Here is a 25222-nt window from a genome sequence, read left to right as displayed (position 1 = left end):
TACTGGGTGGGTCGTAGCCAGGGTAAATTCATTGATAAACATCCTACATTTTGTCAAGTGATGAAGGATGGGACAGCCTACGCCTCACACTTAACATCCATTTATTTGTGCATTGGCTGTCAGTGCCAAGGCCAATATTCTTAGCACAACAGATGTTGTCTTCCTTCCGGAACGATAAACACAGGCAGCTATTGTAATTAATATATCCTCCCCATCTCACAAACTGCAGAAATAGAATGTAAAAACATGTTTTAAGTCTTTTGGACTTTTATGTGTGTCCATTTACAATAAAACGGTAAGAGGTTTTTGTTGGGCATTCATTAGAGGCTAGAATCATGGAACTAATGCAAGACACAATAGGAAAGTGGTATAATATAAGGCCACATTAAATTATCCTTCCCAAACCTCATTTGCCATATTTATTTGGTACAGTACATCACATGACATGCAAGATCATGAGAATAGGTTTTCCCCTTTTTTCTGGCAACAAAACAGGTGTTAAGATGTTAAAACACCAAACTGAAGCCTTTTACAAGGAATCATGTCTGCATTAACCACAATACTTGCGGTCAGAATGCAAACAAGAAAATACTCTGATAATATATGCATTTTCTTTGGTTCTTTCGGTAAAGTCACGTAGAATGAGAATAAAATAATAAATTGAATAAATAAAATAACACAATAATATTCTCACGACGTTTCAGCCACAACACAAGCGGCCTTCATCAGGTGAAGGGGACGAGACTGTCTGTAGGACAGCGCTGGAGTGAACCAGGTCTTATAGCATTGTGATATATAACGACTTATTGTTGGTAGCTTAGCTGATTGGAGAATATAGAGTTTATTGATAACATTGAGGTAATTTATATTTTAGTATTTTTTATTGGTTCACTATATAGTATTCATTATATATTGTATTGTATACCCAGTTACTGTGAATAGCTCAGATGTGTAGGCCTTAACTTCAACATAGCCATTTCTGTGACCAGTCACAAGCTAATCACTCAGTTATTTCAATGCTAAATTCGCCTAGTTATTTCAATGCTAAATTCTCCTGTTTGATTTGTACTAGGTGCCTCGGTGAATGTATATGCTCTGACTTTAACATAGCTATTTCTGTGACCAGTTACAAGCTAATCACTCAGCTATTTCAATGCTAAATTCTATGCTAATTCCTTTGTCAAGGAGTGCCTCTGCGGATGTGTATACTTTAACTTAGCTATTTCAATGCTAAATTCTATGCTAATTCCTTTGTCAAGGGGTGCCTTTGCGGATGTGTATGCTTTAACTTTAACATAGCCTTTTCTGTGACCAGTCACAAGCTAATCACTCAGCCATTTCAATGCTAAATTATATGCTAATTCCTTTGTCAAGGCGCTTTGTTTCTTCTCACACAGCTTAAAGGTCGTGATCTCAGCGTGGCTTTCTCACTCCAGCGCTGTCCTCCAGACAGTCTCGTCCCCATCACCTGATGAAGGCCGCTTGTGTTGTGGCCGAAAGAACCAAAGAAGATGAATCCTTGCAGTCACGAGAGCTTTAAATCGAAATATATGCATTGTCTTTGAAACTGATTAGTCCACACCAGAGACAGCTTTCTTTTGCGCCTAGAAGAAAGCCGTTTTGAAGAAAGCTATCTCTGGTGTGGACCAATCAGTTTCAAAGACAATGCACATATTATCAGAGTACGTTTTTTTTGTTTGCATTCTGACCACAAGTATTGTGGTTAATGCAGACATGATTCCCTTGTAAAAGGTTTCAGTTTGGTGTTTTAACATCTTAACACACCTGTTTTGTTGCCAGAAAAGAGGGGAAAACCTATTCTCATATTTTGGTACTGGCAAAGGAGGTCCCATGATATGCAAGAACATATTACGAAATGCTAAATGGAAATGGGTCGTAGATTCCTATCACATTAACATTGTTTGGAAGGTTTTTCTACAATAAAATATTATTTGCACATGTATTCAAGTCCAGTGATGTGCTGATGGGTACATTTGCTGGTTGTTATTTTCACGGGCATAACAAATGCCATGGATAAGATGTGACATGACAAACGAGCAGAACATATATTGCTCAACACATTTCTACGAAGCAAATATGGCTGGCCGCATAATTTTACTTCATCATAATTCTGGTTGAAATGCGTTTTCTAGACTGGTGTTATGTCATGAGATGAAAAAAAAAACTGAAATCTTTGGAACTATCCCAGCGACCTTTGTCAGAGAACATCCACTGGAAATGTTTCAGAGCATTTTTACAACACGATGCCAATTGTCCACACCATGTGGCACACATTCTTTACATGCCATAACAAGTGTATTCCTTCATGGCAATTAAAATAAATGTTTTGGTCCTTTGAGCTGCAATTTACTGCATTAAGAGACAAACCAAATATAAGAGGTTTATTGTGTTCAAGTATTGGTGACCAGAATTTTGGTTTAACCAAGGGGTGGGTGGCTGCCCAGATTTAGATTTAGGATCTCAGCTGTGGTGGCTCAGTGCTCCGACATGGTGTGAGGCCCTCCAGAGTAGCATGGCTGTTGGCTGTACCATTGTCAATAAGTAAGCAGCATCGCCAAAAAATTTACCCTCCGTGAGCCACCAGTGCTCTTGAAAACGTACACCAATTCATATTCTTAGCTCTTTCGGTAAAGTCACGTTGAAGGGAAACAATAAAATAATAAAATATATATAAAACAATAAAAAATTATCACGACGTTTCGACCATAACGTACACCAATTGCTTCAGATAATACTATAATGAGTGCAGCGGCAAGCCACTATGGCATGTGTTTGTGTAAAATACACCAGGTAACCACAATAAGGAGAAGCACATTCACCAGCGTTTTGAGGGTAGGGTTTTGAATGGCAAATAAAATACGGCTTAGCGCTTACATGCAAGTCCAGACACATACCCCACGGAAGGGCATGTGGCTCTAGGACATGCATTAATAAGAAACAACTGTTGCATTCCAAGGCCAAGCACACAGGAAACTTGTTTTTTATCTGCAGCCAAACATTCCCCCCACTGATTTAAATCCTAAAATATACTGCCAGGTCCAGTATGTATAAGGAAACAACTGGCTTTGTCTATTAACAGTTTACAAAGGCTTGTACAAGTATTAATTTTACCGTTCAGAAATATGGCATTGCAGATTTTTGGTTTAAATACCATGTGAATACCAAATGTAGTAGTCACAAGGTGGTGGACATGGCCGAGGGATAAGGTGTTCGACGTTTTGTTGCAGACGTTAGCGGTTCGGGTCTGGTGGCTACCTTGGTAATTACTGTGAGTGTAATAAACACACTATACTCTTTGGTTCTTTGGGTAAAGTCACGTAGAAAGAAATAAAAATAAATAATAATAGAATACGACGTTTCGATTGCAACACAAGCAACCATCACCAGGTACAAATGAATGAGACAACAAACCTAGTAAACTCAGAAATATAATGCAATACAACACAGAGAATCGGCCAACAAAACAGTCAACACCCTACCTGGTTGATTAACGTTCTTCCAAAGATTGCTAAATTTGAGAGAGAGACAAAACACAGACACGGAGACACACAGACAGACACACCAGCAGAGAGAGACTCACTCAAATTTAGCAATCTTTGGAAGAACGTTGATCAACCAGGTAGGGTGTTGACTGTTGTGTTGGCCGACTCTCTGTGATGTATTGCGTTATATTTCTAAGTTTACTAGGTTTGTTTTCTCATTCATTTGCACCTGGTCATGGTTGCTTGTGTTGCAATCGAAACGTCGTATTCTATTATTTTATTTTATTTCTTTCTACGTCACTTTATCGAAAGAACCAAAGAGTAATTCCTGCAGTCACGAAAGCTTCGAATTTGGTTTGAACCACACTATAGTATTCCCTCGTTATTTGCGAGGGATATGTTCTGGAGATGCTCGCGAATATCACATTTCACGGATGATATTGGCCTATGAAACCCTATCCTTTTAATTAATTACCTTAGATAAATACATAAATAAGCTATTAAATAGGTGGAAATAATAATACGAATACATATCTTTATCTCATCACTTTCTCGCATCACATTCTCTCCCATCACTTGATCTCATCACGTTTGTTCTCTCTCTTTCACTCTTGATGCAGTCGTGTAGAGTTCCAGATGCGATTCACGGACAGCCAAAATCGTGGATAACAAGTTCGTGAATAACGAGGTACTTCTGTGATACGCACCGTCTCCTTCACTCACAGTCAATGGTAAAATATTCCCTGGTATCATTCTAAATGAATAGGTCATTGCGTTCAAATCTGTCAAATTCGAAAAATTACCTGAGAATTACTCAATGGGGATTGCACATAGCAAGCTACAGACTCAAAGTTACATGACTAAAATTTTCAAATCGTCTGCACTTATTTTTCTAAAACCATGACACGTTAATTGTATCTGTTCGAAACAAAATACATTCTTCACCAAGTGTGTCAGTAAACCTCTACAGAATCAGGCTTTCACCTCTGCTTCATGGTGATGGTCAGTGACTTGGATTAAACTGTACAGCAGTGATTTTTTTGTCGCATTATTAAATAGTAAATATTCCATCGTGAACATTTAGTTCATTATAGTAATAGGTTTTACCCTTTTAACTGGCACCTTTAATAAAAGTGTCAGTTTTTGTGCCATGTTAAAAGGGTAAAACCTATTACTATATCTTGTTACTGGCAAAGGAGGTCTCATAATGTAATTTAGTTCATTGTTAAGTTATGAAGCATTATGTAAATGTCTTACATGTAATTAATGTGGAAATGTAATTGCAGTTTAGTACGTTGTCTTATTTAATTATTTGTAGTATGTTGGACATCCCTCATAACCGGAAATAATTCTTTTTAAAAATCACGTAACTGAAAAGTCATATAGAGTGCTTGTCTGTCAATTTTTTTAAAATCAAAAACTTGCAAGTCGCTAGCCCTACATGCCCATACGAAGCATCCTCAGCATGCACCTTTGCTGAAAAGGACAGAAGTCTTTATTTTGTGTGTTTTGTTAAGCCTGTGCCTCAAATACCTGTCTCTTAACACCACCAAACTTGACCTCTCTACTTTTAAAGAGAAAAGTATGCAGTCAGTAGCGACTCGCTCTGCTAAAACAATGTCTCTTCTAAACTAATTCTCACAATATCCTTATGCACATTACGACCTAAATGTACAAATTACATTCTCAATCCCTGCTCTCACTTGTGATAAGGTTTCAAAAGCCCATTGATATTTTGAGGGAAATAGGAGGTGAGTTGTTCACATTTGGCAACTGACGAAGTAGTGTAAGACGCTGGCTTCTGGTGACGCACGAGGGAGTTTACTGAGCCGAGAAGGGAGATAGAGTTCCCTGCACCCGGTGCAGCCATGGCAGAGTAGAAGTCTGATTTAGTTAGACCTTGCCAGAGCTGACTGATACGGTTTGATGTGAACCTTGATGTGTTCTCATCGAGGAACATAAACTATCACGCAAACTCCGGTCATCCTCGCAGCGGCTTTTGGCCAACCATCGAACAAAGACGGTCACTGCATCGTGCTTTCCGATGCGCTTCTGTGGATGTCTGGAATGCTCTTCGTTCCGATATTAGGAAGTCAGTGGAGCTATGCACTTTTAAATCTAGATTGAAAACTCATTTCTTTAAGAACTGCTTTTTGTGTTTAGTATGTTTACTTTCCCCCGCATCTCTGATGAGCATGGTTGGCTATGTACTGTGCAAAAGAAGTTCAACATATATACATTCCAGATCTGGTCGCATATTTTAGGGCCATATTTATTTCACTTTCTCTCAAGTCTAGGACCAATGATAGTTTTGCTCATATAGTAGATTAAGCTGTTGTTGAAGAGGTATGATCAGGGCGAAATTAAGCCCTGGGTTTTCAGTGGGGTGAGATCATTTGCAGACGTAGACATGGTGTCACTGAAGTGCCTAATCGAAGGATTTTGGCATCCATGAAGCATGGATAAATTTATCAGAATATGACAGCAGAGATTTGAAGGAGACAGATGTTTGGTGTTCTATATATTTTTTCTTTAAAGGCAGCGATGTTGACGATTGTGTTGAGTAAATTTGTTAATTGTGCTTGTGATTCATTTGCTGTATGCTTCCTGTATAGATTTTGTGGTGCAGTGTCAAAGTACTGCATCGAATATGCATGGACATCTATTCAAAAGTGACAGATGTTTAAATAGACGTCGTTCTACGTAACGAAAAAATAGAGTCAAGGAATCAGGTGTAATCCTTATGAGACACTACTTGAAAAGAGAGGTCTCATGCGACATGGCCAGGTTGAGTGTCTTCACTCTTATTCGCAACATTGCGTGTTGTGCTACTCTACATCGGAATGGTGGTTCCACGGGATTTCATGTTGGCCCGATGTTGGAATGTTTCATTTTATGACATTAGCTACCTAATCACATTAAAGTCAAGGATAATTTCATCTGTCAGCTTTTCTTGGAAAAATGTACAGTACATTCTATTGAATAAAATTGTCCATAATACAGGAAACACCATGCATGTTTTATTTAGCTTTCATTGGAATAAAATGTACCGACGTTTAGCGATGTTCCTTTGCTTTGAGAAGACATTTAATAATATGGATGTACTGATTAGCTCGACACACCATTGTCATTATACAGTTAAAGATGTTACCCGATACAATATCCACTATTCTATAATGCTTCATGCCACGTACATGATATTGCTAGAATATTAACTATAATTAAGATATAACTTTTTAACCAGAACGATTTAATACTATAACTGCATAACAACTTAGTCATAAGGCTAGCACAATAATGTAATTATATAAACATAACTTAATAATAAGGCCAACGCAATAATGTAATTATATAAACAGAACATGCATTATTAGGGCTTTAAAGACATTGCTGTGCTTGGTGTCAAAGATTATCTGCTTAAACCGTTGCAGTTTGCAACGTGCGGCGATTCAGCAATTAATTGAGAAAAACTGATCATCACTTTAAGGATACACGCATCGAATGCGGCGCAACTTAATCGAGCGTTTACGATTTGTGTAAATTACACGCACAGTTTTTTATTTTTATTTTAAACATTCAGGCTAAAAGAATGTAGCTAGAGGATACCAAATGAGACACACACACACAATACAAACGAGACGGTATGATCCTGAACAGAGTTCGCCAGATTTCCCCGGAATGGTACATTTTAACTCGTCCATGCTCGAAGAGGCTGCTGGGATGTTCACTTTAGTTCACCTCATTTTGAAGTACCCTGTGAGCTAAGAAGCTCGCCCTTAAGTCGGGTTTCATCAATAAAAAAACACACACACCGTTTTCATGACAGACGTAACAGAGACAGTGTAATTAATCATACAAATGAATACATTAAAAGGTGAGAAATTATATAATTTAAAATATAAAATTGTATCTTTTCATAGTTTTGAGCCAAGTAAGGAATCACAAAAAGTCCAAGATTAGCCATAAAAAGGGTCAGTGGTTAAACACACTGTTTCCCAATAAACACGAAGTAAAAAGGTCCAATAAAAATGTAAATATACATCACCAACAATGCATTGCACCCGATCAATAGTGCAGACAACACACAAGAAGACAAAATAGGTCACTTACTGGCAAACGATGTGTACACATCGTCCAGTTATTTATACAATGGCAGCTAAGCAGGAATTCACTGTAAATTAGTAATTCAACGATGTGCAGCCCAATGTTAAACATTACATTGGAAACCACGTACTCGTAAAAGGCCAGTCCTTGAATGGATTTAAATATTTATCTCGCAATAACATTCAAAAACGCTATTAATGTCTGGATCCAATGTGGTATTCGCATACAACCGCTGTTGCTGCATTCACTCGGAAAGCCATAAACTTTCCAAACTCAATTTACCAGTGTGCTTAAGAACAAACTGTTTCAGACGCTCACGTTATATTATCACGTTGTCGTGACATTTATAACTCCCAAGTCTTGTCACAAGTTCACTCAATCACGCACCATTTCTTTCAAAACTGTTGCCTCCACAGAGAGCGTGCAACATTTGAAATCTATTTGCACAAATGCATTGAAATTTACCTCACCAAAAGGACAAGGAGAAATTACATTTGCGCAAGCAATATTTACTTTTGAAACTTCTACGCGTCTCGCACACATCTCAAGACAGGTATTATATACGTTTATGATTACTCCCCTGTGCAAGGTATGGAGCCATCGATTTCACAATGTTCACAATCCCCCATTGAGAAGAAAGTAACTGGGCCATTATAATTCACAAGAGTATCTATAGATAAACACGTGTAGTGAATAAGCACGTGTGATTGTGATCCATAATTGTACACTTTTAACATTTTTTTCACGTCAATTGCGTTTTTTGTTGACTGTCAAGTTGCCTACAATGCCGCAGCTAGTATTGTACCATTTTATAAACAAACGCATCGAGTCCAATGGCACGGAATTCCAATGAATCAATTACTCGGGTTGCACAAGAATTGATCAAAGATCACACAGGCATCAGGTTACACTCAGCATGCTGTTTGTTTATATTCTACAGCATTGACAGAATTGTGGATAAATCACATTTGCAGACAAATGAGACTCATTTATAAAAAAAATGCACCATTAACATTACGTGTTTAGTTAACTGTTTAGACAATGTGGAGATTTTTAGACGAAATTATTGTCCTTTGTCGACTGCAAAACTGACTGCTGCTTAGCACCGCCTGTTTTGAAACAGACGTGTGGACTTCTAAGTTATGGTTATTTAATGTTTACACGAACGAAAGCAAATAACGTTGTACCGAATTACAAATGTTTGCTTATTCTATGACACATTTTATAACGCTACATCCCCAGCTATGTCCACATGTATACATCATGTTTACAAGCCTTGATGGTGACGACGTGTGTATGCACGTGATATCACGGAGGCCAGTGAAGGGGGAAGAGATTCCAAAAGTCGTGGCCTACTAAACATATTTGTGTAAGCTCCTTAACACTTCGATGAAGACCAAGCTTTGAATGTCGTGGAATTTAATTAAAACATTTTTGTTTTCACAAATCTTCTGGGGACGCTGCGTACTTTTCAAACATTTCTTGCTAAACAAGATGATGGGAGATGTCCACAGGTATTATTACGACGTAAGTTGAACTACATGCAGAATTTATGAACCAAAGAATCCAGTTTGTGACGTAACAAAGCATTGCAAACATATAATATTTGTTAAAATGTCTTCTCTCTATTATTTCAGCTCCTCCCCCCCCCCCCCCTCAAACCAAGTACTGTGAGTACAATTCTCGTTGGTGGCCAACAGCGTGGTATGTTTCCATTTCACTCTTGGGGCAGATGAATGAATGCTTTTTTATATATAGAGAGACCGTGCATTAGGTGACAAATCACAAAGCACTGAATGGGTCCGCTCAATAATAAACAACCAGCCACCAATTATGGACAATGTTCTAAATATACGACATGAATACATTGTATTTATTCTTGGTTCTTTCGGTAAAGTCACGTAGAAGGGAAATAATAAAATAATAAAAATAAAACAATGATGACGGTTTCCCCCCCCCCCCCCGCCTTAATTATACATTGTGTTTGATATACTTCTGCAGACATTTCCTGAAATTTCAAGGTATGACCTCATTTCCCTAATGCACAGCCTATGTATGGAACAGTACTCCATGCACACTTCCCACGTCGAACTTAATCCACGTGACACTTTAAACACATCTGGCGACGTGAACAGGTCTCTGCAGGGTGGGCTGGTAGGAACATTGGAATTTTGCGCAATTTTATGACATTGTTACGTAAAATTGTGCAAATTGAGAACGTCTTCCCACCTTTTGCCCTCAAAATTTTACACCCAACAGCACGAGATTTCACTTCGTTAAAGTATTGAAAGGGGACGGACGGACGGACACATTAATCTATTGCAGGCTGGTACACTCAGTTTACAACTTCGTTCCTACCAGTATAAGAACTGTCAACATATTAGGCGGCAGAGTGAAGTGCCTTTGTGAAAGTGCAGTCTTATTCGAATGGCCATGCAGTGGTCTTAAGTGCGTGTGCGTACAATTTTTTGTGTCTAAAATGCGCTTTTAATAATCGTGCAAATGTTCTTTAAACATTTTTTTTACTAGCACACACAATATCGTATTAAATTAAAAAGCATACCCGAAAATATTAAGTAGTTAAAAGGTGGTAATGGATAATATACTAAAATGAAAATGTTAGTATAATGGGTTCAGCGACTATGAAAGTTGACGCGAAGCTGAACGAATGACAATCATTAAGATTAGTCATGGTGCTCCATGAATGCCAGAAGAGCTTAGTTTATCTTTGTGAGTTTGGTGAATGTTACGTGCGGTTGTTATTATTATAATATTTTTTTTATACAAAGGAACATTTCGTCCAAATTTGGGACACGTGAGAAGTGCAACCGCAAACAATGGACAATATATAATACATGGCAATGAAGAATGCAGCCATAATAGGGAAGCATTGTGCAGAGTTTGTACTCGAGAGCAAATACATCATCGCCGAACGCTTTCACGCTAGAAACGAGACACTTTCACGCTTAAAAATGCAGAGATAAGTAAAAACAAACATGCGTTTTATAAAAAAATTTTTTACAAAAGTTAGACAAATTATGGGAAAACATTGCAAGTCAAGCTTGTGGTTTTCTTCACTTGAACGGTTCTAAATGTTACGACACCACACAGTATAAGCACACGGCGATCGCATTCAGTGAAAATGGTGTCTTGATATAACTCTAAATCAGTTATTGGGAATGCAATTCCAAGTCAATAAACCACGTGTTAATACGAAACAAATACGCTCGTAGGAGCAATATTACGTCCTCTTTACGCTTGCACGTGGGACGTAGCAGCCCTGCCCGAGTGCTTTTCATTTGGCACGCGCCTCTGTTCTCGCAGCAGAGGTACCGCTTCTATTTCATGGGCGTGGGAATCGACACATTTCATACAGAGAACAAGGTGACCTCTGCCCCCCCAACACTGGTCTCACACCTTCACGAGTGAGCGTTGAGACAACATCGGCTTCCCGTGTTCATGCGCACCTCCCCAAACCCCCGTGGTGGAGTGTGCGGAGGCGTGGGGAGTTGTGCACGAACACTTTTCCCGCTTCCCCATCAGCACCTTCCTCCAGTTTCGTTCCAACACAAGTCAATCTGACACCACCCGCCAGCCACTCACACCCCCTGAACCTCTTGCCATCTACCACGTTCATGTAATGCCAGGGGTGGGGAACGTCCGGCCCCACGAAATCATTTGGTCTGCTGGCCCTGCCAAGGCAACCGCAGGCGGGACTCGAAATTCAATAAATCTAGGAGCAAACCTGGAAAAGCAGTTGCGAGTAGCAACATCATCAATACCAGCTAACATCATCAATACCAGCTAACATCATCAATACTAGCTAACATCACCAATACCAGCTAACATCATCAATACCAGCTAACATCACCAATACCAGCTAACATCAATATCAGCTAACATCATCAATACCAGCTAACATCATCAATACCAGCTAACATCACCAATACCAGCTAACATCAATACCAGCTAACATCACCAATACCAGCTAACATCAATACCAGCTAACATCATCAATACCAGCTAACATCATCAATACCAGCTAACATCAATACCAGCTAACATCATCAATACCAGCTAACATCATCAATACCAGCTAACATCATCAATACCAGCTAACATCATCAATACCAGCTAACATCATCAATACCAGCTAACATCGTCAATACCAGCTAATATCACCAATACCAGCTAGCATCGTCAATACCAGCTAACATCACCAATACAAGCTAACATCATCAATACCAGCTAACATCATCAATACCAGCTAACATCACCAATACCAGCTAACATCACCAATACCAGCTAACATCATCAATACCAGCTAACATCATCAATACCAGCTAACATCACCAATACCAGCTAACATCAGCAATACCAGCTAACATCATCAATACCAGCTAACATCAATACCAGCTAACATCAATACCAGCTAACATCACACACCAGCTAACATCATCAATACCAGCTAACATCATCAATACCAGCTAACATCACCAATACCAGCTAACATCAATACCAGCTAACATCACCAATACCAGCTAACATCACCAATACCAACTAACATCATAAATACCAGCTAACACCAATACCAGCTAACATCATCAATACCAGCTAACATCATCAATACCAGCTAACATCACCAATACCAACTAACATCATAAATACCAGCTAACACCAATACCAGCTAACATCATCAATACCAGCTAACATCATCAATACCAGCTAACATCATCAATACCAGCTAACATCATCAATACCAGCTAACATCATCAATACCAGCTAACATCATCAATACCAGCTAACATCATCAATACCAGCTAACATCGTCAATACCAGCTAATATCACCAATACCAGCTAGCATCGTCAATACCAGCTAACATCACCAATACAAGCTAACATCATCAATACCAGCTAACATCACCAATACCAGCTAACATCATCAATACCAGCTAACATCATCAATACCAGCTAACATCACCAATACCAGCTAACATCATCAATACCAGCTAACATCATCAATACCAGCTAACATCATCAATACCAGCTAACATCATCAATACCAGCTAACATCATCAATACCAGCTAACATCATCAATACCAGCTAACATCATCAATACCAGCTAACATCATCAATACCAGCTAACATCATCAATACCAGCTAACATCATCAATACCAGCTAACATCATCAATACCAGCTAACATCACCAATACCAGCTAACATCATCAATACCAGCTAACATCATCAATACCAGCTAACATCATCAATACCAGCTAACATCACCAATACCAGCTAACATCACCAATACCAGCTAACATCATCAATACCAGCTAACATCACCAATACCAGCTAACATCACCAATACCAGCTAACATCATCAATACCAGCTAACATCACCAATACCAGCTAACATCATCAATACCAGCTAACATCATCAATACCAGCTAACATCATCAATACCAGCTAACATCATCAATACCAGCTAACATCATCAATACCAGCTAACATCATCAATACCAGCTAACATCATCAATACCAGCTAACATCATCAATGCCAGCTAACATCATCAATACCAGCTAACATCACCACACGTCTCGCCAAAGAGAAGGAGTTCCAGCCATCGCATTAGGGGTGAGTTAATTAAATGTTTGACCAAATAATAACACGCTAATTTTTAAGTTGATAATTTTGTATGGCCCGCGAATGATGTTATAAATATCCAAATGGCCCTTGGCAGAAAAAAAATGTTCCCCACCCCTGATTGTAATCTATGTATGTGTGTTGAACTTCTTTGGCACCGTACGCAGCCAACTGTGCGAATCGGAGGCGTGGGGGAAGGACAACAAACGAAACATAATGTGCGAACTGTGATGCATGTGTTGTATGTAAGGGGTGGTTGTTGAAGTGCGTGTGTTTACACAATATAGCCATGGCCTCCACATGTGACTCATCTCCAAAACTCCAGATGATCAATAATAATATCACTATAATACCCGACTGAGTACGACTGCCTGAGGACGTGTGACCATCTGGCGGGGCTAACAAATAATGTCGCAGTTGGATACGCACTGTGCGAAAGAAAAGTTCAACATATGTACATACATAAATCCTCTCTCTCAAATTAAGCACCTTGTGGATTTTGTCAAGCAGCATAAATCACCATGTGAACTCCGGTCATCTTCGCACCGGCTTTTCCCTGGCAATCGAACAAAGAAGGTCAACTGCATCGCACGCTTTCAGATGGGCTTCTGCGGCCCTTTGGAATGTTCTTCCTTCCCGATATTAGGAAGCCACTGTAGCTATGCACTTTTAAATCTAGGTTGAAAACTAATTCCTTTAGAACTGCTTTCGGTGTTTAGGATGTTATCCTTCCCCCGCACCTCCGATTAGCACGGTTGGCTACATACGGTGTGAACGAAGTTCGACATACATACATAAGCAACTGGAATGTAACATTGAAATGCTTAAAATAAAGTTGTAGTGCCTACCTATCCCCTCTCATATCACTCTACTCCCTTCCATGCACTCTCCATTATAGAAACCCAAATTTTCACCGTTTGCTCAATGGGAAGTTGCTCTTTTCGCATTGTCTGTGTATCCCTTCCTCAGGCGATTAGTGCTGTCAATTACATGTTCCTGTTCAGGTTCAGGCTCAAGACTTTCCGCTTTGCCTCTGCCTATATTTGGGTGTCTCTTTAGCTCTATAGAATAAATATCTGAATAAACATGCCTTCTGTCGCACTATTCTGACCAGTGTCTTCAGATGTGATTACATTTATATATGAATATAATAAACTAGCCTTTTGCAAGCGAAAGGCAGACCACGACGTGATATATTCATTGCATTAATGCGTGTGCAATTTGTAAGGGCGCGGTGACACAGACCTATTTCATGTGAAGGTTATAATCCCTTGTTCATCATGACGTCCTTTTTACTTTGATGTCTCAACAGCGTCACGGAGATCACGTGACGTGGGGGTTCTGCCTTTGCAGTGAGGGTTGTAAGTTGACGCCGAGGAGGGGGAAGGAGGCACCTCGGCCCCCCATGTGGAGTGACGTCAGCTGCTAATTATTATGAATGGGGGGGGGGTGTCCATTTGGAGGACATCACCTTATAATGATTATTAATTAGGGGGGCTGTTCGATGTGGAGTGACGTGACCTGCTCATGATTATTAATGGGGGGGGTGCTCCACGTGGAGTGACGTCACCTGCTCATGATTATTAGTAAGGGGGGGGGGAGTACTCCATATTGAGTGACATCACCCACTCATGATTATTAATAAGGGGTGGGGGGGTGTCCATTTGGAGGACGTCACCTGCTCATGAATATTAATGAGGGGGGCTGGTCGATGTGGCATAACGTCACGAGCGTTAAGGACAGACATTCCTAGGTGATTATAGTAGGTATACAATATTGTATTACATTGAAAAGTGCATTTTTAAAGGCTGGTGTGGATTTACTCCTCAGAAACTGCAATAAAAATGGATGTAATTGGAGCAGTTGTCTGCGTACAATGTTGCTACATTCATAAGAGATACTTTAAAAGGGGAAATGTTTAATTGAGAGAGCAGGATTACTTGAGGGTTTAAGGCTGTAGCTCAGTGATTAGCGCATCTGCCACAAAGGTATAAAAAAAACCTTATATGCAGTTGATGTTTCGTTTTTGCAGCCATCAGGTATTTTTTTCCGAGGAACGATAAACACAAATTTGGCATCTGCTGTAAAATGTATGTCAAAGGCCGTGTGACATTATCTAGGGCACTCTGTGCCAGTGTCATGTCTCATTTATTAAAATGGCCCCATAATTCATTAACTCTGTCTACCCTATTTTTCTTTCAGAAAAACACCACGTTCATCATTAACACTGCTTATATGAACATATTTTATACAGTACTTTAATACCTGTGCTTTATACATTTTTGTCAATCCACTGCTGGATAACGGCCACTTATTATTTGTTAGTCAAGGGGGTCGTTTGATTATACTCTACCATGCTGGTCAGTGTGGGATGGCTTCTGGACATCTGTGAAAACTACTGGAGAAAAAGAGCTTCATAGCTCATCAGATTCATCCAGTAAAAAATAAATATTCTGATTCTGGTGAACAAGTGGCCCGGGACCAGCTTGGATATCACCCGCCAGCGATGGTCGTCTCGACCAGGAATTGAACTCAAGGCACCAGATGCATGGTGCAGTGTGCCATTAACTATGCCACCACTCCGTCCACATATTAATGGACCAGTTAAGATATGTTTATTTGTAAACTTCAACGTTTTATATAGCATTTATATGCTTAGCAATTTTTGTTTTATCTCTGTTTACATGGGCCATGAAAAAATTTTCTCGTTAATTTCCAGCAACGTGATCACATTCTATATATTCTTCTGTTATAAGGATACAGAAGCAGAAGTATGACCACAGCACAGTGACAATTTCTGACGGACTGCACTGGTTGTCAGTCCAGCAGAGGATCAATGACAAACTGTGCATGCTCATCTACACACGTTTACATCAATCTGCACCGCCCGATCTGGCTGATATGGGCACAGCACCAGTTATCCCCAAATGCCGGTCGCCATCATCTCCAGTCAGCAGGAAACGGTCACTTGATCATCCCACGCTCCAAGACATCGAGATACGCCAACCCCACCCCTGCAGCATTACGGCATCACCGATCTACACATTCGCCGACTCACTCGCCAACTCATTCACCCAGCCACTCACCTGTCTACGTGGAACTCATGGCGAGTCACTGTCCGTGTTTTGTGTCTATCCGTCTTGAGATATATTCAGTAAAGCTTAGAGTATAACGATCGTGCCTTCATTAAACCCTTTGCGCGGTAATAATGGCATGAATACCAAACGTACGTATTTGATGTACTGATTTATGTACATTTTTTTTATTCGTGTGATTAAATTATCCTTGCAAAAGGAACAATGAATACCAAAATAAATATATCAACTCGAACGCAGTTAAAGAACAACGATCAACCGATTTCATGTACAGTTTTAGAGAAATATCACAACCCTCCTTAACGTGGGCAATTTTCTGTTGCATAGCACAGGATTCCTAAATTGTTGAGATGTAAACATTTTGGCACCAACAATTTTCTACTCCTAAATCATACTACAAGTGTCGATCAAACGGCTTTTTGGAACTCACGTGTTATATGTACAAGGCTCACATACATGCATTGGGCATCGCCTACCGCCAGTACCAGTAGTGTGTGGGTCATGCAATCTGGGCAGGACACCCACAACCAAAATGGGTCGGCTGTTGCGAAGCAAGTGAGCGTGACTCAAGCATGCTGCGTGAATACGGTTCCACGCTGCCATTCACTTTTTTATTTTACACCGTGCAACAAAGTAACTGCACATGCACTTTGTCCACGACGAAACCTCGCATTAAATGAACGGTGCCCCAAGAACCAGAAAAACTGGGTGGGTACCCTGCTGGATCAACCGACTGGCCCGCAAGGACTACATTCTGTTTGGAGATGAATTTTGGCTGTGCAAAACAAATGAGACCAGCACGCGGGGATCTTTGGCTAAAAGTCATGGGAGAATAGCTGTGTTGACAGTAATACATAACACTGTATGTATGCATCAGTGTGTGTGTGTGTGCAAATGCACGCAAAGTACGATTGTCAAAAGTGGATTACACACAACTCTTATTGTTCATGGCCTACTGTCTTGACACCAACTGTCTACAATTGTAATGTGTGTTGAACTTCGTTCGCACCGTAAGTAGCCAACCGTGCAAATAGGAGGTGCAGGATCCCATTGCATACATGTCAACCACAAAGGAGTCATATGAATAAAATACCTCCTGAAAACCTGGGAAAACCCCAAGAAACTTAGAGAGAACCCAAGAAGCTTAGGCACGAACATATTTAACTGTCATGCAAGCAAGGGTGAATCTACTGTTGGAGAAAATATGGGAGGGCGGGTAGCTAAATGGGTTTGCCCAGCAGCAAGAGGCTAATGTCCAACACTTAGTGAACACCCCATAATAATCATCATCATCTTGGAGAGTTGGAATTAGTTTCCCACTTGTTTCTCATAGGAAGGCAGCCATAAGCAAAAACTAAACTTTTTAAGATGACAATTACATATGGCACAAACCATTGGCAGCAGCTCCCGGCGAGGCTCGTTAATAAACATTGTGCCGAGTGACTTCGTTTCGGGTAAACAACACACAACGTGAGATTCTACTGCGGTGGAAAAAAAAAACCCTTCTCACGGGTAATCCTTGAGACGTTACATTTATGCGAATTGCATGAACATCTCTGCCAGCTTCAGCCTTTCAGCTGGCCCGTCTGCATTCCGTTCTACATTTGTCCAGACTAAAGAAAGATCACAGATTTTAGAACGATATGGCTGGCCATGCATGCGAGGCTGTGGTGGACTGCGTGACTATACAGCCGATGGATTGCCCAGACCAAAGAGGTCACACGGGTGCAGCATTGATCGCATCGGTGATGTCACAATCACATGAAAAATCCAGATAAAAGCAGTAACTCGTACATAGCTTTACACATCAGGAGCAGTCTTTTGATACGGGTGTAGTAATAATAATACACGGTCCTTTTATGGCATGCTGTGGCGCTCATGAGGGTTGTTGAATTATACTTCACCATGCTGATCAGTTCGAGTTGGTGAACGAGGGTCGCGCAGGACGGGTTCAATTGATATTAACCAAGGCTGGGAATCAGACTGAGATCGCCAGAATTGAAACTGCCACTCCGCCCCTAATTTATTGTCACATCACACGCGAATGACAAGTAAACCTGTGTAAAAATAATCCATTCAGTGAGTTTACACATTTAATTTGCCAGCTCTCAAACCTTTGCCTCCTTCAGGGCCACATACAGCTCATGCAAAAATGTGCATCATACAAGAAATGTTAAAAATATATATAATTTAAAAAACAACAACTTACCTCCCAAGAACCCCATGGATGTCATAGAAGTCCTCCACTTTCAAACGGCAGAATTCGGCCATCGCATCTCTGGCTTCACTGTCGTCCGCTGATATGGGAACTCTGCAGCCCATGTCATGGCATTTCCATTGTATTCTGTTTAACTCTGAAACTGAAAGAAACAATGTGCTATCATTCATTAGCGGGAAAACATTTCTATGTTCTTTGAAAAACACAATTAAATGAAAATGCAAACATTAACTAATAAAAGTTTGATCAGTTCCGAAGCACACGCTGACCCATTTCTGTTTTTTTCATGAACAGACTTGTGTGTAAGGAGGGTTTTAAACAACCACAACGTTAACAATCAGACCCCTCCTCCTACTCACCCACCCACGTGTTGCCCACCCACCCACGTGCTGCCCACCCTTCACCCCAATCCACCAACCTCCATAAAGTTCACTAACTGTTAGTTGTATGAGTGTATGTTGTGTGTGTGTATGTTGTGTGTGCGTATGTTGTATGTGTGTATGTTGAACTTATTTCGCACCGTATGTAGCCAACCACCCTCTGACACTGGTGTGCTTGACGCTGGGTACTAGAATTAAACAATGGTTTGATGAATTAATGAATTGCAATTATTTACTGTATTCGCAAGCTCCATTTGCATTGCCAAACAATGCCAAACAACGCAAATGCGTACAGTAGTATAAAATGAAATAACAGCTACTAAAACTGCTTTTCCAGCCAACCGCAAGAGTTAAAACTTCCCCTTTTAAATGGTGTGCACACCTTTCCGTATCACGCAGAAGAATCAACGCTAAGTAAAAAATAAAGGGCAATCACATTCCACGACTAAATAAGTACGGAGCATAATTTATCTCTGAGTCCATGGCCTCGAATTCCATAAGATGTTTATGAATCCTAGAGAGGTGTGCAACCTCATAATTCTTAGCGTTTACTTATTTACAATTTGTAGGAGATGAATGGCCATTTTTTTGGCAAATCCAGGCAGCACAACTTATCTTCGAGTTAACTAAGACTAAGACTTTTGAATTGAGAAAATGTATGTTTAAAAAGTAATGATGTTTCAGCAGATTATTAATGTTTAACATGAATGTTCAACATTCATATTTAAGATTATTGTTCAACATTAATATTTAACATTAATGTTGAACATTAATGACATCCTAATCAAAATGTTTTCTTTTTTTGCTGCAGAAATGTGTGGTATTATTGTTTCTGCAAGTAAAGCGAATACAATTGCTCAACAATTAAAGGCCTTAAAGAATGTACTACCGTCCCCATTAATACACCAACAACCCTAAAATAAAGTTTGACATGTCTTTCTTTAAAGAAAACCGTCCTCTAAATACTATATATTTATATAAGTACGCATTTACGTGAAGTTGAATAATACATATGTCAATTTAAATGTCGCATTAACTTAATGACACACTCGTCAACCATGCCTATCCACTGCTGCATGAAGGCCTTCCTGAGCTGTCAAACATCTCTTACGATTGTGATCAACAATCCCACTTAGCTCCTGCGCATGAGTTGATCTCACGCTCCATCTCCGCGGTGGCCCTCCCTGGCTTGTTCCCTCCTTTGGCTGCCACTCCGTGGTTAGTCTCGACTACCGGCCATCATCCCTTCCAGTGGCGTGTCCTGCCCAAGCCCAATTCATTGTCTTAACAGTCAAAAGGATGCCTCCAACCTGCATATGATCTCTACACCATGTTCCGTATTCATCTTTCTCCCCCTGTATATAATTACAGGCATGCGACCTCCCCATGGTCTCTTGTGTGCACGTTTAGGCATTGTTTCCATCATCTTTATCAATGACCATGTTTCTGATTCATATTTCCTAGGATGTATGTATGTTGAATTTCTTTCGCACCGTACGTAGCCAGAATGCTAATCGGAAGTGCGGGGGAAGGATAACACATTGAACACAAAAAGCACTTCTAAAGGAATTGGTTTTCAAACTCGATTTAAAAGTGCATAGCTTCAGTGGCTCCGGAATATCGAAAGGATGAGCGTTCTAGACTGCAAGTAATATGCACTGGTACATATTTTTGTGTAAATATGAGGCCCATTGGTATGTTCTTTTTGTATTATTTCTCGAGAAAATGTTTTATATATATAACAGCATTTGATTAAACAAATTAAAGTCAGAATGAAAGTGAAAACATGAACGCATTGCTTTTTTATACACATATCTACAAAACCGTCAACACCTAGCTAATCATTATTAAATACTTACCCGGAAATGTTGTGAGTTTACTGGAAATATGTTAAGCGGAGGACAGTCATCTTCGATGAAAAATTAAGTGTCAAATAACGTCCATATGCATCTTTTTCAGACCAAGTACACAGTATTACATTATGCACCTTATTCCCAAAAATGTGCTGAATTTTGTCGTCATGGGAAGTTGGCACAAACATTTATCGTACTTTCTGCGGGATTGTATAGGCGGCTGTTGTGGAGACCGTAAGTGCATTAGCATCAGAGAAGCGAACTGGGGTGAACAAAAGCACGACCATTTGTCAAGCGTTCAACACCCACCCAGTGATTCATTTGTCACGATCTGAGGTCACAATTCTGATTCTTTTAGTTTGTATTGTTTCTTGAGTTTTTTTACACGTCTCTCGCAGTTTTTCCTACCAGATCCGTCTAAAGGCTAAATAAGCTTGCACAGGGTGCTTACATTTGTTGTAACACTTCTGAGAATTTGCAACAATACCACGAGAAATGTGCTGCTGCCTCCGTGCTCTGGAGATCACCTGGAGAAGATTCCAGGCCACGTGTTGACAATGACGGCGGACAAGTGGAGACTCTTCGACTTAAGTGTTAACATTTTTTTGAAGCACCCTGTATAGTTATTTGAATATACTTTGCACAAAATGAAGACTATCGAACAGAAAACAAAATTCCACGAGAGATAATTTGTACTGGAAGCTGGAATCTTATTCTTTTGTACTGGAAGCTGGAATCTTATTCTTCTTCGTTATATGGAAAGCTGAAATTAGCAACGTTATACGTGTCTGGATACCGAGGTTATTGAGCCGTTGAGTGGCCTCTGTGGAGTCTTGGTGGATGTTTGTGATATAGCCAGCGAATCGGCCTGTTCGGGAAGTGTTGGATCGATGGTCTACCTCTGGTGACCCCAGAATTTACATTGTAGACTGTTCTTTATTTCCCATTAATGACGGAGGTGACAGCATCTGCCATGCCGTTCTGCAGTAAATGTAGGATGACCAAATAATACACTGTGCTATATGCCTAGACAACTAAAACATGCACCTTGCACGTAACTGCATTGCCAACAATTGTGACTCAACATGAATAACTAAAACTCACCAAAACCCCTTGACCCAAAAGTACAAAGGTCGACCTTTCGTCACCTCCAACACCACGGTAGGACTGTGAAGAGCGGCTTAACTCAACTTGATCATTTAACTCTTTTGTAAGCGAATACTTTTTGTTAGTTATGACACAGATGACCCGGGGCAACGGCGAAGTTTGGTCAAACATACCCCCAGCACGCGCAACGGCGTCATTCAGCGGTGATTCGTGTGTGTCCACGTGCCCCTCTTTTCAATTATCACGACCATTGGCATTGTTCATCACATGCGGTTAATCAGAAACACGTCTTACTGCCCGATTACGTAAGGCAACATCATTAGAGGCAAACGTGAAGTTCACGTTTGAGGGCTGGTGCTCTATTTAAACTGCAATGTTTAAAGTCTGAAGGTTGTGGTGACAAGTTTATTTAAGCACGTTCTTTTAAAAAAAACACACATTTTTGCATCAAGTACAACATAAAACCCCGCAGCCTCCCTGCAGCGATGAATTCCGTGTTGAATACCCTCTTAGCGAAGCAGACAATCATCTCACAGCCCAACGGGATGGAGTTGCAGGCTCACTCACAACGCACGCACGTGCCACACCAAAGTGGCTTCCCAACTTTTAAACAATGTTGTTGTTGTTTTGAGACGCTGTATTGGGCACTGCTGCACATACATACATACACACAAACAAAAAACACCCTCAATACATTCGTCACTCGAACGCTACCGGGAGAGAAGAATAACAGTGGACGGCGACGTTTCGGGTAATGGCCCTTGTTCGTATAACAGTAGCGATGCTCTCTGACGAACGTGTTGAGTTTTCCCGTCTTAAACCCGTGCGCTCTCAGCCATAAGCAGGCGTCTGCACTGTTTTTAAATTCCCTTTACCTACTTGCCTCTTCCTCCCTCCGGCTTGTGAAGAAGACCCGGACTGGAACTAAGGGTTTATTGCTTGCGGGGGAGCAACGCGTGTAATTGCGTTGACGTTAAATGATTCGTGCGCATCATGCGCATACCACTACAACGCGCAGCACGTAGCTACGTTACGCAGAAACCGGCCTTGCTTCATCGGTTGCATTGCCACGAGACGACTCCCACATGCAACACTGCGCGACATTCAACAGCGTAGACGTCGCTGTGCTGCTGCGAGGACTCTGTGTGTGTCTATCTGTGTGTGTCTGTGTGTCTCCGTGTGTGTCTGTGTGTGTCTCTGTGTGTGTCTGTGTCTCTGTGTGTGTCTGTGTGTCTCTGTGTGTGTCTGTGTCTCTGTGTGTGTGTGTGTCTCTGTGTGTGTCTCTGTGTGTTTGTCTGTGTCTCTGTGTGTCTATCTGTGTGTGTCTGTGTGTATGTGTCTTTGAGTGTGTGTCTGTGTCTCTGTGTGTGTCTCTGTGTGTGTCTGTGTCTCTGTGTGTGTGGCTGTGTGTGTCTCTGTGTGTCTCTATGTGTGTCTGTGTGTGTCTCTGTGTGTCTGTGTGTCTCTGTGTGTCTGTGTGTGTCTATGTCTGTGTGTGTCTGTGTCTCTGTGTGTGTGGCTGTGTGTGTCTCTGTGTGTGTCTGTGTCTCTGTGTGTGTGGCTGTGTGTGTCTCTGTGTGCGTCTCTATGTGTGTCTCTATGTGTGTGTCTCTGTGTGTGTCTGTGTCTCTGTGTCTCTGTGTGTGTGGCTGTGTCTCTGTGTGTGTCTCTATGTGTGTCTCTATGTGTGTGTCTGTGTGTGTGTCTGTGTGTCTGTCTGTGTGTCTCTGTGTGTGTCTGTGTGTGTGTCTGTGTGTGTCTCTGTGTGTGTGTCTGTGTGTGTCTCTGTGTGTGTGGCTGTGTCTGTCTCTGTGTGTGTATGTATGTGTATCTCTATGTGTGTGTCTGTGTCTCTGTGTGTGTCTGTGTGTGTCTGTGTCTCTGTGTGTGTCTGTGTGTGTCTATGTGTGTGTCTGTGTCTATCTGTGTGTGTCTGTGTCTCTGTGTGTCTGTGTGTGACTGCACGTGGGGAGTGGTCGCGCTGCGCTATGAACCCGGCGACCCCAGCTCGACTCCCGCTCACGGCCACCACCAGTAACGATTATCTGAACCGGTCCTGGGCCTCCCTTAGGTCGACTCAGCCTCAAATGAGTCCCTGGTGCGGTGTGTCAAATCATCGCCGCTGGGGAGACAAAGGCGGCCGGGCCTGGTGCAGGCCACCCACCCCCTCGTGTGCCGTGCCGGTGGTGGTTTACGTGACCATACTTCACCACACCGGTTCATGCGGGATTTGACACAGAAGCACTTTAAAGCGGGCGGTGAAACACGATAAAAAATAAGATAACCCACACAGAGCAATAAACATCCGTTCGTCCGACTCACGACTTACCGGAACGTGATGGACACTTGCGCGTTGCGTGTCGCACCTCTGCGGGTACGAAGTTGCGGGGAACTCGCTACGCGTCGAGGCTGCTGTGATGTGTGACTAACCTCGGGGCGAGTTTGTTCGCTGTCTCCCTCCCTCTCTCCCCCCCTCCCGCGCCTGTGTTTGTGTGTGTGTGTACGGACCAGCGTAGAGAGAGAGAGACTTTGACTTTTAAACAGAGAGCAGTTTGAGTGAGCGTTGGGAGCGCTCCCCGTGCACGTTGCGTTGAGCTGCAGCTCAGTGACGTCACAGCGGCTCCTCCGTGCCCTCCCTCCCCCCCCCCATAGACCGGACACGTGGAGGTGGCTGACAACCCCACAGGTAACAGTCAACTTGCCGGGCCGACGTCGTGACAGAAAAAAACACACGCGCACAGAGATACCACCTACCAACACCTCCTCCCTCCCCCCCCCCCAACCATATCAATTTATGTGGCCATCCAGCACAGCGAATGGAACTTATGACGACTCAATTACCGATTCACATATACGAAGGAGGCATCGTCACAACATCGCCGTCAACCGATACGGTTTAGCCGTATTCTTGAAGAGGGACATTGAGTTTTCGGGTCCATACGGCGTACAGCCGTTTCAATACGGGGACTTTTTTTCCCTTCTATTTGTGTGTGTTTCTCCCTTGTGATGGGACATTGTAGGATGAACTTTGAGATTTATGAGGGCATGGGGTGACTCATAAGATCTGAATTGGTCTGTAATAAGGTAGGGCACTGAAAAGTATGTCACAGCGATGTACCACTCCACTACTCCTCATGCAATCATCTGGCTCAAGCAGTTCAATGTAAAATGTTATAAGGTCGCACTCGTTGCTTGCCACAGATATGGCCCACAAGAGCTTGCTGATCTCTCCGCAAGGAGCATAAACCACCGTGCGGACTCCGGTCATCCTCGCAGCGGCGGCCTTTGGCGAACCGTCGAACGGAGGCGGTGGTCAGC

General features: G+C 41.5%; 1 protein-coding gene across 3 annotated transcripts in view; it reads right to left on the bottom strand.

Annotated features, from left to right (window-relative positions):
- LOC116954264 (death-associated protein kinase 2) overlaps positions 1–24492 on the bottom strand; it is a 68108-nt gene extending 43616 nt beyond the window's left edge. The window contains exons 1-2 of one of the 3 annotated variants that reach the window (XM_032974884.2): positions 24234–24492; positions 18556–18706 (exon numbers count right to left, since the gene is read on the bottom strand). In XM_032974884.2, coding sequence (XP_032830775.2) covers positions 18556–18668 — 113 coding nt within the window. In that variant the 5' untranslated portion in view covers positions 18669–18706; positions 24234–24492. Of the gene's footprint in view, positions 1–18555; positions 18707–18833; positions 18912–22783; positions 22969–24233 lie in introns of those variants that run through there. The other 2 variants (XM_032974970.2, XM_032974869.2) reach the window with 2 other exon arrangements.
- Positions 24493–25222: the final 730 nt, after the last annotated feature.

This window comes from Petromyzon marinus, chromosome 1, assembly GCF_048934315.1.
Source record: "Petromyzon marinus isolate PM22_M1 ecotype Great Lakes invasive population chromosome 1, UKy_Petmar_22M1.pri1.0, whole genome shotgun sequence".
NCBI lineage: Eukaryota > Metazoa > Chordata > Hyperoartia > Petromyzontiformes > Petromyzontidae > Petromyzon > Petromyzon marinus.
This window is presented reverse-complemented; position numbering and strand designations above follow the sequence as displayed.